The sequence below is a fragment of the Tasmannia lanceolata genome, unplaced genomic scaffold, assembly GCF_043159265.1.
Source record: "Tasmannia lanceolata isolate RefF3 unplaced genomic scaffold, GAP_Taslan_0.1 ptg000015l, whole genome shotgun sequence".
NCBI lineage: Eukaryota > Viridiplantae > Streptophyta > Magnoliopsida > Canellales > Winteraceae > Tasmannia > Tasmannia lanceolata.
The window spans coordinates 53,718,831-53,738,176 of record NW_027518692.1 but is presented as its reverse complement, the minus strand read 5'-3'; the positions used below and the strand labels follow the sequence as shown (position 1 = coordinate 53,738,176).

The 19,346-nt window shown below is 38.2% G+C and overlaps 1 protein-coding gene and 1 pseudogene across 2 annotated transcripts; both read right to left on the bottom strand.

Annotated features, from left to right (window-relative positions):
- Positions 1–1,853: 1,853 nt before the first annotated feature.
- On the bottom strand, positions 1,854–4,566 carry LOC143846033 (pentatricopeptide repeat-containing protein At5g48910 pseudogene; annotated as a pseudogene).
- A 3,805-nt stretch (positions 4,567–8,371) lies between these two features.
- LOC143892415 (protein IQ-DOMAIN 31-like) lies at positions 8,372–17,628 on the bottom strand. Of its 2 annotated transcripts, none has more exons than XM_077397018.1 (8): positions 17,520–17,628; positions 17,356–17,395; positions 16,252–16,427; positions 13,340–13,633; positions 11,612–11,782; positions 11,084–11,164; positions 9,883–10,903; positions 8,372–8,739 (listed from the first exon to the last, which is right to left on the bottom strand). In XM_077397018.1, the coding sequence occupies exons 3-8, from the start codon at positions 16,339–16,341 to the stop codon at positions 8,708–8,710; spliced, it is 1,689 nt and encodes a 562-aa protein (XP_077253133.1). In that variant the 5' UTR covers positions 16,342–16,427; positions 17,356–17,395; positions 17,520–17,628; the 3' UTR covers positions 8,372–8,707. The 2 variants fall into 2 exon arrangements, with proteins under 2 accessions (XP_077253133.1, XP_077253134.1); XM_077397019.1 differs by having other exon boundaries at positions 17,492–17,587.
- Positions 17,629–19,346: the final 1,718 nt, after the last annotated feature.

Here is a 19,346-nt window from a genome sequence, read left to right as displayed (position 1 = left end):
ATATCATCTCCCTTTTGTCTATTTTAGATAGTTGTTTTACTCTGAGTGTGACTGCTTGGATACGCGGATTTTAGAATCCTTGATTTCTTCAAAATTGTAGATGGGAGATGAGTCAAGAAAGATACCAGCCATCGTTTTCTGATTTTCTTACTTAAAATCCAAGAAACGCTACGGCATACAGCAGCTTGCTCATGAACCCTCTTTTTAAATGTTTTCAAACTAAAATCTGGATTCTAAAATCCGCATATCCAGCCCCCTTAGTGACCTACATGATGTGATATGTTCTCTTTTTTCTTTTTCTTTTTTCTATTTGCTTTTGTTTTTGTAGGAAGAACCGTAGAATATTTAAACTTTAAATTAATCTTCATGCTGATTAACTATTTTATTGGCTTTCTGTTGAAATATGTTTCTTTTATGGGATTTGCTAGGCATATCTCATTATCTCGGATGGCTTGTTGCATGTGAGAGCAGCCCCCTCGTGAATGAAGACAAAATCTGCTGAAAAGTGGGCATCTGTGGCTGCTCTCACATGCAACAGGCCATCTGCGAAATGCCTTATGCGATGGACGCTAGCAAATCCCATAAAAGAAATATGTTTCAACAGAAAGCCAATAAATTTACACGTAGGAGAGGGACAAAAACTACACGCAGGAGAGACGAAAGGTCTCTTTGGAGAGATGAAGGGTCTGTTCAATCCATCAATGTCATTTACACGCAGGAGAGATGAAGGGTCTCTTTGGATATATCTAAACATTAGTTGTAGATAATCTTATATGTAAATGGTTTTCAAAGTTCGATTATGTGCAAATAATGGCTAAATTAGCTTTATAAATTATTATGGTTTTGAATAATGGGGGGTTAACTTGGGTGGAGATGACAAGCCCTAATATTATTCAAAACCTTATAAATATAAGGAATTTTGAAAACGGGATTTCGTTTGGAATTTAAAGACAAACAATTTGGTAGTTTCCATAGTGACTTTTGCATTTCGTGGGGATTTTCGCTCAATTCTCTTGGTGCTCAAGTGTCTATATTTTCCAAACAAACGGAATCCTGTTTTGCACGCAGTCCTCTTGATGAAATCTTTTAAACGTACTTTGCCATTTCTATAATAGTAAGGGTGCAACTCGGGTCGGGTTCAACCTGAAAAAAAAAAAGGTCAGGTTGGGTTTTCCTAATTGGGGTTGAGTTTGGGTCGGACTTGGGCAACCTAACCTGAGTGAAACCTGATTTTTTTTTTTTAGTTTCAAGTAAGCTTAAAAATTCAGGTTGGGTCGGCTTGGGACTGAGGTCTGGTCGGGTTCAGGTTGGGTAAATGGTTCCTTGGGTTGGGTTTGGGTTGGCCTCAACCTGACCTGATTTGCACGTAACCCTAAAAAATATAACTTGGTACCACCTAATTTATCCCCTTCTCTCTCTGCGTGTACATAAAACTAATCTTAGGGCATATATAAGCCTTTCTCTCTCTCCCTTGCGATAAGAAGCTACGTCTTCAGGAATCCCCTCCCCCCCTTCTCATGATATGATGGTAGGTAGTTGGAATTTATCGTTGGATCCACGTGTGCCGCGTGTATGAAACAACTCATTTGATCTAGTGGGTAACCATAAGTGTAATTTATTGCCATTAATCCAACAGTGACTTGATCTAATGTAGAACTAATCTTCCATTGACACTCTGATACCAAACCAAATGATGTAAAATAGATCTCTAACGCTTTGATACCGAATAATGGAAGACCGATAAGAAGCAAAATTTATCTCTCTAGAAATTGATATCCAATGTTGATTCTTGCTGCGATGATGCTAAATTAAAATGAAAATTCATTCAATGTGGAGGTTGAATCTTGATGGGAAGATATTCATTCAATGTGGAACTAGGACCATGTGGGTCAGTTCACTCCTTCCTAGATTAATATACTGACGTTCATTACAATTATTGTACATGCAAAACATGAAATACAATAGTAAAACATGGCAAACAAAAATTATAATTTTTTTTTTGATAAGTGACAATATGTTCATATACTGAGAACATTGCAAGCAGAAGGGACCGGGAGTCCCCCCTGGGTACAAAATATAAAAGGCATAGAAATTGATTCTTATGCCAAGATAAGAGATTTTAGAGACCTACTGTGTCTCCAAAAAGGCATTAAATATCAACAAATATAGCTAAAACTTCACCAAAGACCTACATTATCCACACCTAAATTTTCATGAGACAAACCAAAGACCCACTCACCATGGCATGTCAAAGATTATCAGAGGATAAATCCTCGAGCAGTGAAGGACCAAAAGTCCCTCAAGCACACTCAGATAATCACATTGCTGCCCAAATCCTTCAATTAGAGTAAAAAGTTAAAAAACCGGAACAATAGAGCCTTCCCACCTTCCTCCTTCCAACACCCTGCCAAAAAATTATAAATTTAAAGGACGAATAACTGTACTTTGGTGAGATGATCCAATGGGGGCGCCCTTGTAGCTCGTTTATTGCAAGGACACCCTTTAGTTTAGTATTCCTCTCTCTTCAGCAATGTACAATGGTGTCATCTCTAGTCAAGTGTTTCAAAATCTCGAGTGGCTGTTCTGTATCATAGTATAGATATCACCAATAGTCATTGCATGAGCACAACCCATCCTTGAAATGGTGAAAGCGATTTTGGTCCCTGACAATGATCTCACGATCATAGAGTTTTGATATCAGTTTAGTTGCAGAGTGGCAATCTACACAAACCCGAAGGTTTTTTACAATGTGTATAGTACTACCCGGCGCTGTATTGATCAAGCCAAATGCGATCGCCAGCTTCTCGCTATGGCGAAACAGCGTAGTCTCCTTTTCTTCCTCCTCAACATCAACAAACACTTGGCGGGTGTCCGGAATATATCCTTCACCCTTCATCCGCTCCACCATTTCCTCTATTTTCATATATATCTCTTTGATCTGAGGATGAGACATGTCCCCGGCATGAAACTCATGGGCCGCGTTATTCAGTTCTATAGAACTACAACCAGCAATCTTCCTCACTCCCCTCTCTTTCATCAAGTTCCTCACCTTACCAACATCTTCCCATCTACCTACCGACCCATAAAGATTTGCGAGAAGCACATAACCACTACTATCATCCGAAGCTATCTCAATAAGTTCCCTCCCAACCCGTTCGCCGATCTTCACATTTGAATGGACCCTACATGCACCCAAAAGGGTCTTAAGAATCACAGGATCGGGTGGTCCATTCTTAATCTTCACTAACATTTCTGCTTCTTCTAGCCGTCCAGACCGACCCAAGAGATCAACTATGCAACCGTAATGCTCTATCGTGGGCTTGATCTTATACACGCCCCTCATCATCTCAAAGTACTTCAACCCCTCTTCCACCATTCCAACATGACTACACGCCTTCAAAACACCCACAAATGTAACATCGGTAGGCCCCACGCCTTTTTCCGACATCTCTCGAAAGAGATCCAATGCATCCCTCCCCTGCCCGTGCATCGCTAGGCCGCATATCATCGAGTTCCACACGACTGCGTTCTTAGTGGGTCCAATCTTCTCAAACAACTCAATTGCACTCTCTATACTCCCACACTTTGCATACATGTCTATCAATGCAGACCCAAGGAAGGAATTCATTTGAATACCCAAAGTTTCCACATAAGAGTGCACCCATTTCCCCAAACTAAGTGCACCCAAGTGAGAAATAGAAGGGAGGAGGCTCACCAACGTGCGCTGGTCGGGTTTCATTCCCGCCTCTTGCATGGTTTGAAAAACTTCAAGAGCCTCTCTAAATCTCCCCAAATGCACATACCCAACTATCAAAGCAGTATACGAAATTAGGGTTTTCTGGGGCATTTCGTCGAACAGTCTCTTTGCTTCATCAATTTCTCCTAATTTTGAATATCCATCAATCATCGAATTCCAAGAACCAACAAATCCACAGCTCGATTCGAAAGCCCGACGAGCGGAATCGAAGGCTTGAATTTCTGAATAGAATCGAATGATCGAGCTCGCAAGGTGAGCATCGATCTCTCCGGATTTTAAGATCTGGCCGTGGATTTGCTTCCCCTCTTGGATGGATCGCGATTTCGAACAGGCTTGAATAAAAAAGGAGAAAGCAAATTTGTTGGGTTCGAATCCTGATAGGTCTTCTAGCATTTGAACGTAAAGAGAGAGTGCAGATCGAGGGAATTGGGTAAGGGAATGGCCTCGGATCATGACATTTTTTGTGAATTGGGTTGGATTTTCGCATCTTTCGAATACGGATTGGGCATAATCAAGATTAGAGGTGGCAGAGAATTCGATTATGGCGTTAATGGCGGAAATGTGGTGGATGAGACCGGTCTTGATGATGGTTGCGTGGATCTGGTGGAGTTCTGTCATGTATTTGCACATTTTTAGCAGAGAAATGGTGGTGAAATCTGGTTTTAGAGGATTTGGATTTCTTGTTGGATTTGGATTCCTGTTGGGGCTTATTACTGATATTGTTGTCATCCTCTCGTTCCTCTTTTTTCGCAATCAAGCCTTTCAAAAACAAAAACTCATTTTGCTTAAAGTAGATTTTACACAGTGGGTTAAGATCATCCTATTGAAATGATTTTTGAGGCAGTGAAGAAGTCAATTAATTTTAGAGCTTAATAAACCAAGGTTTAAAATTTCGGTTTCGGTACCGGTTTCGGACCCTGAAATTTTGAAATTTCGGTCTAAATCCGGTACCACAAAGAAAATGGTATTTTATTCAATATTAAATTTCGGTATAATATTATAATAAATTAAAAAAACTGGTATTTTGTGTGAAATTTCGGCCGAAATAAATGACCGTTTCGGTTTTTGGTGGTTTCGGTGTCGGTAATTTCATATTTCGGTCGAAATTTAAAACCATGCTTCTAACTATACTCTAAGAAAAAAAAGGATGATGAGGAGAATATAGGGCAGCAAGAGCAGTTGGGGCAGGAGAATGAGGATGTGGTAGCTAACTCCATGCTTGACCTTGAAGATGGAGATAAAGTTCGCAATGAGTTTAATAGAGAAATTGAAATGGACAACTACATATTTTAGTATGAAGATGAAGATATCGGGGTTGACATGGCTATGTTCTTTATCTGATCTTGGTCATGTGGCCCAAAAAATGGATGGTTTGGATCATTCTATAGAATCGTTGTACCGCACTTTTTGAAAAATACGGGGTTACAGGGCCACACATCATGTAAGACATAACAAAAACGCATAAAACGAAGGTTAAGGGGATTTGGTTGCTAGATTTTCCCTACAATTGAATTCAGCATCAGATTTTAAAATAGTATTAGAGGGATTGACAAATCATTAACCAGATTTGTACTTATATCAGAAAATTGGGTTTGATTTGTAAAATGCAAGAAATTTTATTTATTCAAGATATTTTGAAGTTCAAACTGGTTTATCAATAATCTAAAAGTTTTTCATTAACTTTTCAATTATTTAAAATTTTGTTTAACCATACACAACAGAGAGTGTGGTTACAGGGGCTTTTATATGGTGTTCACATATTCATTTATGTATTTTTCAAAATATAGTGGGCCCCACTCCATATGATGATCCAACGCATTCACTCAAATATAGTGGGACCCACTCCATATGACGATCCAACGCATTCGCTCAAATAGGCTGTGCCCACAATAAACTCAACGCTCCGATCTATAGGTATTTTATTAAATGTTCCATCTGCAGATCGTAAGATCAGGATCATCGTATGGAGATGAATTTTCGGGGACAACTTATTTAAGTTGAGGCCCAATAAATCAACGGCTTGGATCTATGTAGTGGGGCCATCCTTTCCAGGCTCTCCTCTGGAGCCATGCTGGCCACGCTACAAGATCTGGCTTCTGCTTCTGTGAACAATCAATAGCCAAATGACTCGTCGTGGCCGATTGAATTGTTAACACTTGATAGGTAGGATTGATCCATACTAATCTTCTGCATAGTTGGACTCTATTTCCTCAAGGCCCTGTTATTATTATTATGATTGAGGGAGAAACTTTTTTTCTTTCCACATTTTAGAAGAAAATGATATGAATATTGAAGAAATTTTTCATAGGAATTATTTTCCAAACCAAATCCCGTTTTGCTAGCTGCCATCTTTATAAAATCGTTTGGGAAGTGATTTATGCGCCCCCTTTTGATTACTTGGGACACCGAGGACAGGTGTACGTGGCAATCACACCCGTTGAATACTTGTGACGAGAAGTACATCAGCCCCTCTGCAGTCATTGATACACTGCTGCTGGGTGTCCCAAGTAATCTAGAGGGCCAGTAAACAGTCCCAAACACATATCCATAACTTCTATTCTCAGTTCACACAGCCCTAAACCCTATTTCCATAACTCAAGAGTCAAGAACAGCCCTAACCTAACTTATACCTACAGCCCCTCATCCACAAACTGTTACCTATCAAATCTATTTTCCCCGTCAATTACCTAATCTGTTCTCTTAACTCTGAAAATTCTCATCTAAATTTCCTACCACAGCTTCAACCCTAACCTACGAATTCAAGAAACCAATTATCTGTATTCTTTTTCTCTATCTTCCATAACCCACCATTCTTCTCCATCATCTGAAATCCAGACCAGTCCTAAATCTGGGCCTACCACCTTTACCCAACCCAATCATAACAGTCCACAGATTGCTATCATAATCCCACAACCTGTCACAACAGTCCCAACAGTCCAGATCTGTCCAAACAATCGAGATCTATCCAAATGGTCCAGGTCTGCATAGTCCAGATATGTCATAATAGTTACCCCTATCTACCATCTGTTGTTTATCTAATCAGTTCCCAACACCCCGCAGCACCTGTTACCTTATTTTCCTTACCGTAGTTTATACCCATCTGATTAGACCAAGCCCTATTCTATTATCCCTTAACTCCATCCAGTTGTGACTAAAATCTGCAGACCCAAGTTATCGTCCCTAATCTTTCCTACATCAATAAAATTTCAAAATCTAATTTTCTTCCCTTTTGGTCCCGCATCACCTGCCCATTGACCATTCTTGATCTCAAGTAAGATAGCAACATCATGCTAATAAGAAATGCAGATTCATTTTTTTCTAACTTTGACAAAAGATAAAGAACTGAAAAATATACAGGGTTTCTAAATAGCATGTCCTGGCCAAATAGGCTTGATCATAAGAGAGGAACATAGAAATTTTTGGTAATAAGAAAAAATACACAAGTGTTGATTTCCTGTAAGTGGTTGGCTAAACAGACATGTTTTTCAGTGTAAATATTATTAAAGAAAGGAGAGAAGCCCAATGACCGATACGGTCAAGAACATGAGACGAAACAAAAAGGAAAGGGGAAAGGGAAAAATTGAGTAATAAAAAAGGAAAGGCGCAAAGAAAACGGTCCCAACTCATCAGCTGGGCATAGGAGTGCAACTTGGATTGTGTCGGGTTGACCTTTTGTTAAAAAATGAATTCGAATCAACCCGAACCCGACCTGATTTCATGGTACTCAACACGAATTCCCAAAATCTATAATTTAGCCGACGTTTGATTTTATTGCTGACACACATATTGTGTCGTGGCCGGCATGACACGCATGTCCACACGTGTCAACGCTTTTAAATGTACGGATAGAAATCTGACTTAACGTGGGCACTTGACATGTTTTTTTTGTACCGTGTCAAGTGCCACATTCTGTTTTATTATTGAATATTGTGTTTACCTCTATTATTATTAACTCTTCGTTTATTATAAACTCTTCTTTTAACTCTTCTTTAACTAATATTTGTTGTTACATCCCCTCCCCGAAGCCAAAAACTTTAAACAAACTCTTATTCCAATAATATATTCATTGTATCTATCCTATTGGTCTCCCTCCCTTGTTGCATATTGGAGATGGAAGAGAACTACATTAAATTAATGAATGCGTTGTTATTCGATAATCACATGTTCGTTTTAGATTATAGTTTATTAATCTTAAGATTTATTAGTATATTACATGAATACAGTATTTATATTGTTGCAAATTATGAAAGTAATTACTAATTTAATATTTATGTATGTGCATGGGCATGTCACCATTTCAAGAATTTTAGGAGTCTCCATGTCAAACACCTTATAGCCGTGTTGAAACTCGACACATGAATCTATATCCACAAACCATGATTATATATACTTGTTATTTTAGTTGTGCCCCTTTTCTAAATTTTGGGAGTCACCCGATGTCCATATCGACACATGGCACTCAGTGTCCATGTTCACAAATCATTGCAGAGGGGGGGCACCAACTGTCGGCTAAACAGACATGCAAAATATATAATTCAAAACGAAAGCAGAAGGGACACCAACTGCTGGGTAAACAGACATGTAAAATATATAATTCAAAAGTAAAGCAGAAGGTGCAAATGAGAAGCCAAATTTTCAACTTTTGATGAGCAATGTTTATGCCCCTTTTTAGGGTTCTCATAGTAGGCAATTCTAATAAATGAACAAAAGAGTAGAGAAACCAAACTAAGATGTAAAAGGCTAACTATACATAACACCCGACACCCTAGGAAAACAAGTTGAGGCTTTAAGCACACACTCCCATTATTCATCACTCATCAGACCCAAGTTCCGGTTTTACATTAGAATTTTCCACCATCAGAGGGAAAAATAAAATCAAAAGATTGCAGTGAAGTATTAGCATTTACCTCTTTAAGAAAGCTTCTCCCAGAATCCCCATTTTCTACCAAATCACCTCCTCCACTCTGCTTGGACCACCTTCTCTGCAATATAACACACATGGAGTATATGGCATTTAGAAAAATAAATGATCCACACATTTTAGGAAAGATTCTATTACCAGTGATTTTAACTTGGCAACTTTATTCTCTTAAAAGAAAATGAAGTAAATATATAAAATAACAGGCCACCACTTAACCATGAGCAGCCAAACCATCCTAAATAAGCCATCAGATATTTCTTCTCAGATTTTTTTCAACAATAGCAAAATTTCTGAAAAGGAGAGAGAGAGAGAGAGAGGGGGGGGGGGGGGGGGGGGGGGGGGGGGGGGGGGTGATTCTTTTAAGAATATAGAACTTTCCAGAAAACCAGCTACATCTTAAAAATGTGTTAAAACATCTTAAAATGTGTCAAAACTTGCTGCGTAAGTTACTTTTAACAGAATAAAGGGTGCAGCAATAACTGCGGCCACAGCCTCCAGTTGCACTTGTTTGAAACCCGCCTAGAAGAAGGTGACTCGTGCAGACAGCTGACTCCTTTTCAATAGAAAGGAATAGCCCAGAAAACCAGCTACATCTTAAAAATGTGTTAAAACATCTTAAAATGTGTTAAAACTTGCTGCATAAGTTACTTTTAACAGAATAAAGGGTGCAGCAATAACTGCGGCCACAGCCTCCAGTTGCACTTGTTTGAAACCCAAGCAATCAAATCTTTTGAATTCTGTAACTCATCATATGCTCAAAATGCAAGGCAAATATTAGTTACTTTTTTCAGCAACAAAGTCTGATAGGATTTGATATTTCAGAATCAAAAGGAAATCATCTTTGTTGTTGTCAACCTAAAATAGAAAATATCCATTTCGAAGCATACACGAGTATTTTACTAAGTCCAGAAAATTTGTTGAGGAAGTAAGAAAAAATACTAATCACGTTGTTTTTTATAAGTTTATATCTGTCACTGTGAATTCTCAGTTGTGAGACGGAATAATAACACACTCCCATATTAATTGTTCTCTATAGTTCTCCCGTTTTTCTTCATTTATTCTTTTAAGTCAACATCGAAAAGAAAACTACAAAAATATAGATAGTAATTTAATATCTAAATTAAGTTAAGAAACAATGAAGACAATAATCAATCTGCAAGAGAAAAATAAAAATAAGCAAACAAAGCAAAACTTGAGTTCTAACCATTCCCATCTCTCGAAGACAACAATGATCTGTCATTTCTGATGCCAGCTTTGCCACTTGCTTGAACCAGTTTCTGTGCCCGTGTCGATGGTGAGGTCACTTTGCCATTGGTAGAAGATGGCAGAGAATGCCTCCTGGTGATACCATTTTTTTCAGCACCATCTGAGCCAAACCTTGGCGAGCCAACTCCCCGCAGCTTTGCCTTTGCAGATTCAGTTGCGGCCATATAGCTTGGCAAAGTTGGAATGTTCTGCAACCCATTCTCGGAATATTCAGGCTTTACTGGTAAAGAAGCCCTTCTCCTAGTGGCCTTCTGATTTTCATGGCTAGCTTGACCTTCCTTAGAGCTTAGCTCTCCATTCATTACAGATATGTTCCCATCTTTCCCACTGCCCTCCAATGGATGCAACTCAACAGTCAAATGATCATGGCCCAATATATCAACAGGCCCATCGGCAGCCACTGGCTTTGTAGTAGTTTCCACATGAGGGTGATTGTCTGAATCCAATTTTGTATCTTTCTTCACCTTCTCTGCAGATTCTCCGGCAACCTGGTCTGTAACATCAGTTGGGGAGCTTGACACCTTTCTAAGACTTCGCTTTGGTTTCTCAGGTTCAACCTCTAGCCGTTCAGAAGCCTCTGTTGTGGGAGTAGAAACTTTTCTCAAACTACGCTTGACCTTTTCAAGATCAATCTGAGGATGTTCTTGAACCGAATCTACTGGATTGGATGAGACTTTCCTCAGATTGCGTTTGGGTTTTTCAAATTCCGAGGTCAAATGGTTTGATCCAGAGTCAATGTTCTTCCGGAAGGTGCGCTTTGACCTTCCAGACTCATTTTCAACAGCATGGGAAGTGCCCTGCTTTGTCTTAGATTTTGAATCAGTAAGCCTCTTGGGTTGTGAAAGTGGTTCTCGATAACAAATGGATGTCCAGCGTTCTAGCCAGTTCCAGGCTGAATTTGGTTCCTCTTGACCATATTGAACACGCAGAGGCATGGCATTGGGCGATGCAGCAAGAAGCTAAAAGCGAAATTGAAAACAAAAAAAAAAAGAATAAGCCGTCAAATTAGAGAAAATCAACAAGCAAATTTATGACTTATTTGGGTTGTCTAACACCATTTTCTTTTCTGGGTATCCATTTAGAATGGAAGACTTTCTAAGGCCAAATCTAAAGCAATGCGCATGAAGCCGAATTATTACCTTAATAACAAATGCATTTACCAACAGTTTCTTCGTCTGCAATGCCATATTTACCCCCAAAGATTTCAAAGGCTTGGCATCCTGAAAGAAATGAAGCACTAGCTCTTACAAAAGGTACGAAAGACAAATAAGCAAATAGTTGATCCATTTATTAATTGATGTTACACACATGGTATGATAACATAAATAAATAAAACTAGTCTGATAACATAATATTGTTTAGAAACAACCAAAGTATCTTCTCTTGCGTATTGACATTAATTAGGAAAAACTCCAAATGTAATATTTTGAATTCTTACCCACTTACAAGATTTAGGTTGGAGATAAATTTCAGAGAAATGGAGCATTGTGACTAGAAACAGACATTATCTAGTTTACATGACAGCAAATTTATGTTCAAAAAAGAGGAGAAGCAGAAGGCATGCAAGTTGAAACTAATCATACATGATGACTTAAGTTCCACTGAGAACATTTGCCTGGTTTATGAAAGTTTACCAAAGCCTTTTCTCAGGTGCACTTTTTATGTACCTCGAGCTCAAGATCTGAGTGCCTGACTCTCCGACCACGAACCAGTGCCTGTAACTTTATGATTCTCTGAAAACAGCGTAAAGTTGCCACAGCTTGTCTCCTCACCAAATGTCCACGGACTAGTGCCTGCAGTCTTATGATGCCCCTGAGTGCTCGAAATGCCCGACGAGCCTGGTAAAATATTCCATTTACATCATCAGAAAAGTCAATGCAGTAAAGGGGGGTAAAATGTGGCAGTAAAAAATTTACCAATATTATATGCCCGGGTGTTCAGTATTCTTTTTCTTAAAATAAGAAATCAATTGTCAGGTTTTATCATGCTTGCAGAAGCTCTCAATAGAAACAATGAATAAAAATAAAAATTGAAATTCTGAGTTGTGACTTGTGACAACAGATCAGGAGTAAAAAAATTTGTATAACTACTACACCTGGCCTTAAAACAACGATGAAAATAAACAAATCACAGATGAAACAAAACAAGACTTTAGACAAAAAAAAAAGAAAAAGAAGGTAGCCAATATTGTAGAAGCATGTTACTAATGCACGATGGTGACAGCCTGATGTTTTCAGATATAAAAATAACTAACAGCAGTGAGCTAAAAGATAAAATTAAAACTTTTTTTTTCTTCTGGGATTGAACCTCTGGCCTCAGGGTTGAAGAAAAAACACTTAGTGGGTGTTTGGCGTACCGTTTAAAACACCGTTTGGCGTCTGAAACATCGTTTTGGGGCCAAACGGCCGTTTGAGAGTGTTTGGGTGCGCAACCATCGTTTGAAACGCCGTTTGAAACACCGTTTTGAACCCTCAAAACGGCGTTTTGCAAACTGAGGGGGGGAGGTCCGTTTGCAAAACGCCATTTTGAACGGAGTTTTTGGGCTGTGGGTTTTTACGTGTTTGCCCTCACCAAAACCCATATTTACGTATATGCGTGCGATTTTATGCGTTACGTCAAATACCAAAAAAGTGGGGGTGTTAATGTCATTCTTGAGGACACAAATTTGTTAAATTGTTAGTATTTAATTCAAAACAAGGGGATGTTGATATCATTATATGATCTCTTAATTTTGATTTTTTAAAGACAAAAGAATTAATAGAAACCCTAGTTTCTTACTTTCTTCATCTACTTTGCAAACCCTCTCACGCATCACTGCCTCAGCGCCTCCACTCGTCCGTCAAATTCGGCCGTTAAGAAGAAGAAGGAGAAGAACCCCAAAGGTATAGCCTTTTTTTTGGCAATGATGTTTAATTTTAATAGTGTTTGAATGAGATCCTAATGACCTTTTAATATTGGGCCTAATGAGAGAGTAGTTGAGTTACATGGAGGCCAACCAAACAATGCCCTTTTTGGTCATTTTACCACCAAAACTCCATTTTGGGGCATTTGCAACCAAACACACAATACCTCCGTTTGCCGTTTAAAATGCCGTTTTGATCTGGCCAACCAAACATGAAAACGCCGTTTGGCAAAACCCCCTTTTGAACCAAAACGCCGTTTTGCAAAACGGCATTTTAAACGCTATTTCAAACGGTACGCCAAACACACCCTTAACCATTAAGCTAGACTCTCAACCCCACTTCTTATTTCTTTGTTTCTTTGGTTCAGAATGAACCGCATGAGTCTTCGTCTTCTTATCTTTCATAGTCATAAAGATAAAACTAAAACTTCGAAGTCTATCAACCTTCGAAGTCTATCAAATAAAATTTCCTCTTTCAGATTGAAAATTTTACCAGATAACCCCTAAAAGCCGCCTGTGCTGTAATAGCAGCTTTCTCCTCCCTGAATTTCTCCATGTCATTTAATGCATAGGATCCACCAGTTCTTTGACTTGCTGCATTTTGATTTACAGGCAATAAGACCTCTCCATCATATGGTACACTGGAAGCAACCCCCTTGTCTAATTCCTTCCCTCCGTTTTTATCAGTACTAGCAGGTATTGGCTCTGAAATTAAGGTTGAATCCATAGCCAACTCAGCAGGTGATTGCTTTCCCGTAATCCATGCATCCCTCTCATTTGCCGCTTTCTACATAGGTGAATTCAAAGATCGATTAGAATCTGCACATACTAACTTGTAGTATAGGATATGACAAGATCCACAAAGCAAATTGCAGACATAAACACTTACACAAAGATATGTAACATACATATATACATGCGTATACACATATATACACATGAGCAAGTGAGTGAACACACAAATACATATATACATAAGCATGCATGCGAACACGCACATACATATAAATGTAAAGGTTCACACAACATGCAGGTATGTACACACCCATGCCAAGCCACTACAGCTTCATGAACAGAAATCAAGAATATATTTTATAGGTTAGAGGCCAACAATGTATAGAAAAGAACCCAAGAAAATAAAAGATCGTAATGGAACCGATATTCTCCCCACTTTTTCGGCTTCCATTTCAGGAAAGGGAGATTGAAACTATGAACAAATAATAAAAGCACAAATCACAAAATAAGGGATGTGTTCCTGAGCATTCAAAAAATCCAGAAAATGAATAACATTAAAACCAATATTTTCTATTCATACACCTTATGGAGTAAGAAAAATAGATAATGCCTCGTAAAAAGAAAATGCTACTTATAAAATAAAAAAAGAAAACCAATGTCCCAAACAACAATGAAAAAGGAACACACTCCTGTATCTCCTTCGTAGGACGAACAGAATTGAATAACGAAAGACAGCAATAATGAATCTTAAAAAAAAAAAGACAGCAATAATGAAGAAGGATTAATACTCAGGATACGGAAAAAAAACCAACCTTTTTTCATGGAAGGGGACTTCTTTCACCTTGAAGGTAAAAGACATCTTTATTGGAAAAAAGAATAAATCAAGGTTGAGAAACTAAGACTACAACTATTGCTTTAAATATGAACACCTGATAGCAATTGCCAATAAAAAAATTCCAACATCAAGTGGAAATTGCCAGTCCCTTTGAAATTTTAATATTTTTTCTGTATGTGTAACCATCCTTTACAAAAAGTTTCTGCAACAAATCCTCTGACAGTTTACTGATTTTCTGTACTCTTTCAGCCATTGAGGAAGTACAATAATTCTTTTCTTTTCTTTTCTTTTCTGAGGTAAATTGAAATATATTATCGAGATGTTACTCAGCACAGATTAGGATGTCAACCTTGAACAATTACAATTTCTTTGCTGGCTAATTAGCTAATCAAGCTTCATAGCTAATCAAACCAAGCTTTGAGTTCCTATTCATTTACGAGAACGTAGCTTTAAAATTTCTAGATCCTGGACAAACCTTCACCTCGGGAAAATTCTATTGAAATGATATTGATGATGAAATTGATGAGATGCTTCACAGTAAGGAAGGCGAAATTTGATGCGCAACAAGCTTCATGACGAGACTCAGTATAATGGAATAAGTTAACTTTAAAGATTCGGTGTGCATCAAGCTTAGTTTTGTCGTCTTTCGAACCATGAGTAATTCAGACTTTCCAAAAAGCATATAGGGCTATCTAATTAATAGAGAATTCAGTTAATTTGTTAAATCAAATTGCAAGTGATATGAAATTCATCAGATATTCCCTATATATATGAACATCATGATTTCAAATCTGACTGATGTGGCTAGTTCTAAGAAAACAAAAACTGATCAACGAAGCCATGCATTTACATCAATGTTTGGATTAATCAAGTCTTGTGGGTATTATTCCTTTATATTCATGATTACAACACCAATGCCCACTTTTTTACTAGAAAGCTGATGGGTAAGCACAATCTCCTAAACTCTTCACTGGTCAAGAAGCAATGGAGCACAATGATTCAGGAAAGTACGCAAAATATTTATAGACATTCCAACCTATAAGACAATTATCAATAAAACGGAACGAAGTCTAAAGTTGAAGCACGTTCATCAGACATAGACATGGTTCCACGTCAGTGTCACTAAACCAAGTAGCATATGGCAATTTGCCCAAGATCAATAGCCGGTGTGGCGGAATAAATAGTGTCTGAAATGAAGGATGCATAGCAAATTTATCATGACATAGGTGTCTAACCATCCAAAAGGATTCGCAGCATCCGGATAATTTATGGATCAAATTTGAAAGTTCACAAAGAAAAACTGTAATTTCCATTCCTTCAATTTCCATGGAAAAAATACATTTCCACCCACAATGCAAGAGATGTTTCTTGAAGCATCTAAGTTTGTTACAGGATCATGCTATCAACCAAAGGGCATTTGGGAGTTGGGCCTCGCCACCTGGTGCGTTTGGCAACACAACAGCCTCAAGGACAAAGAAATAAAACTAAAAGGGCAAACGTCACATTGAAATATTAGAAACTTAGAGAGGAAACAGAAAAGTATGATCAACTCGAGAAAGAAAACACCAACCCAACAGAAAAAGGTCAAGGAAAAACACATTTGTTGATGTAGTTATTCTTTTCAACCAGAGAGAAGAGCATAATACCATAAAAATAAAAATAAAAACTCTTGGCAAAATAAAATTATACAATTATTGAGCAAACATCTCCCTCGAAGCATACAACAGACAAGCATTTACAAACCAACCATTGGATTACGCAACCAGAGAATGGATTGAAAAGGAAAAAATATGGCAGCCACAAGATTCAGTAGCAACAACTTGAAAATGGCTTACCAGGGCCTCTTTTCCTTTTAATGCACTAGATCTGGATGATTTCTTCCCGAGAAGCAGTGTCTTGAGCCATTTGCCTGGAGATTTCCCCATTGCAAGAAGGCAAAGATACTAAAATCGAAAATCAAGTCCCGCAAGAATCCTGAGCGGTATAGTTCAAACTTCAAAGAGCAGAGATGCTGAAAGGCCACAAAACCAGTATGAAACTATCAAGAAATTCATCATCAAATAGAAAGTGCCAACAAACAACCATGAATAACCCCAAATTTTACATGAAAGGCCCAAAAACAATTTGATATTTTCGAGAACATTCATAACTAAAAAATTTTATCACAGAAGAAACCAATGAAACCTCAAATCGGTAACCCCAAAACCAAAGAATATATTATATATGATCGTCCTAGCAAATCCACAAGGATAAAATTCACAAGAAAGAATCCAATGAAACCTCCAATGAATTGATAACCCAAAACTATAATCAGATTAGCAATTTCTTATCTACTAGATTAGTCTAAAACGCTAAAGTCTTGTAATCGCACATCTACTAGAATCTCGTCTCAAACATACAACTAGTGTGAATTAAATACCAAGTTGACAACACCCAATATTAATTAGATCTGCTAAAAAAAATTCAACAATGAAGAAAGAAAAACATCAAACACTATGAAAACCGAAGAAACAAGAGCATAACATTGGCGCAATGTTATGGATTAAATACACAATCGACCCCTCTATCATCAACTCAAATCACATTCACATTTTTATGGAAAATATACAGAATTACATTAATAGAAAAATGTTCCAAAAATCTAACGAAATGAAAACCCTAAACCTGGAAAAACAATGTTCCCCCAAAATAACCACAACACAAACCCAAACCCTAATATGACATTCACGAAAAGACCTAAAATATGAACACAAAAAATGACATTCGAAAATAAGAAAAGAGAAAATAACCTAAATCCATAAGGTACAGAAGTAAACACATAAAAAATCACAGCAGATCTAAAACACTCAGATGAAATAAAAGGGGAAAAAAGAGCAAAAAATAAAGAGAATGGAGAAATCAAAGCAGATGAACATAGAAACAACAGATCTAAAACTTACGAGGTAAATGTTGTCCTTTGGAACCCTAAATCTACCATTCCTGAGCTCCAGAAAAGCAAAGGAGAAAAGAAAAACAGATGGTTAATAAGAGATCTGAACTCTGGAGAGAGAGAGAGAGAGAGAGGCGGGGGGTTACTTGGGATGAAAGGGAGCAAATGTTGTACCGTGAAGAAGCGGCAGCATGCAAGGGCAGCAAATGGAAGGACCCACTACACCTATGATTTTCCCCAAAAAAATTAGAGCTCTCACGGTAAGAAAGAAGAAAAAGAAAAGGAAGATGATAGTCACACCTCCTCGATTTGATAACAGCACACCTTTTCTTCCATTTTGAATATTTGATAACAACGAGAGCAGCGCAGAATAAGGTTTGACAGGTTGTTGCTAATTTAATAAAGGGCACTGATTTATTCGCCTTTAAAAAGTGTGCAACAAAGCGAAGGGTGGTGGCATCATCTAATAAAAGAAGAGTTCAGATATGTCGTCTCTAAAAAACCAGATTTCATAACCATTGTACCCTTAGGCATCGGATGATCCATACCCTCCATTCGAGGGGCACAACACGTCGATAGATTGTGCTCAAAAATTCATTTCCATAGGATGATCCTAGCCCTACTATCTATAGATGATGGAGAGTTGGTATCATCATGGAAATGGTGTTACTAGGGGCACGACCTATTTGCATGTGGCTCATCAAATGGACAGTTTGTATGATCCTATGGTGTGCTTACACATATATTAAAAAAATAATTTCTTAAAGAAATGGCTGCTGATACTGGCACTAACGTGTTTTTATAATTACACAAACTCAGTTCGGATGAGCTGAGCTTTTTTGGGAACGGTAAATAACCTTTGACAGCTGTTTAAATAATAAAATACAAGGTGAGTTTGTGCAGCTACTAAAACATGGGAGTGCGAACATGTACCTCCCTTGTTTCAAACTCTCAACAGGTGGCACGTACATTTTCAACTAACAATAAAAGGGCGTTACAATTTCCAAGATGCTTTCAACATATCCCATCATAGTTGGATGACTGCCTCTTGTACTCTTGGGTGAGCTATTTTTAGTATAAAATTATATACCGCCTGCACTTAAGGGCTGCCTTTGATGTTTGATCCAACTGACAACAGCCTCCTAAAATGGCGGCATCTCGTTTCAGTGCTTTCGGCCACAGTATAGAAACTTACTTCATAAAAAAAATCCTAAAATAGTTTTTATATGGTGTAAGGCCTGTATGATCCAGTATCTTTCGAAAGGTATTGTAGCACTCCATAGGATGATCCCAACCGTCCATTTGATAGGCCACAAAGTAAATTGCTTGTGGCCCAAAAATCATTTCCATGGGATGATGGGAACCCTCTAGTCTATACAGGTTTTCATAATATGCAGTTTTCCTTTAGATCGAGGGGCTGGTATCATTCTATGAAAATGATTTTTTTGGCCACAACCTATTTACGTTGGGGCAAATTAAATGGACGGTTTAGATCATCCTATCGTCTAGCCCGTAAATTACTTTTTGGAAAATAGTAGACTATGTGGCTTACACTATCAAGTGGTGGGGGGGGGGTGGGGGGGGGGGGGTGTTGAGCCTTGGCTTGGTTGGTAAAAGTCATTGTTCTTTGACCCTAAGGTCTATATGGTTCCCATGATTTTCACCAGAAGGAGACACCTAGTAAACACTCACTTCCTTTGCTTCTAACAACTCTACCGGGATGGAGTGGCTTCCTAAGGTGGAAAAAGACATCACCTGTTGCACTTTCCGATGATCGTTGATGCTCCCAGTGCAACCTTCAAATACTATTTTGCTCTAAAATAGAAGAGAAGAACTCAAACCCCGTGGTCTTCTCCTCACTTCACATTCCAGGCAGATGGGGGCCATCAGATCTTGCCGTTTTGCCGTGGATTACAAAACAACGTGGAAAGAGACTAGCTATCTTTTTCTGATTTCTCACCCTTCTTTTCAACACCAAGAGAGATTTCTAAAACCAGGAGT

Excerpts from the sequence above, each read along its gene's own strand:
- LOC143892415 (XM_077397018.1), bottom strand. The coding sequence starts at position 16,341 with ATGGGGAAATCTCCAGGCAAATGGCTCAAGACACTGCTTCTCGGGAAG. Across the intron at positions 13,634-16,251 it reads TAAAAGGAAAAGAGGCCCTG|AAAGCGGCAAATGAGAGGGA; the intron begins GTAAGCCATTTT and ends TCACCTATGTAG. Across the intron at positions 10,904-11,083 it reads TAAATGCATTTGTTATTAAG|CTTCTTGCTGCATCGCCCAA; the intron begins GTAATAATTCGG and ends TTTCGCTTTTAG.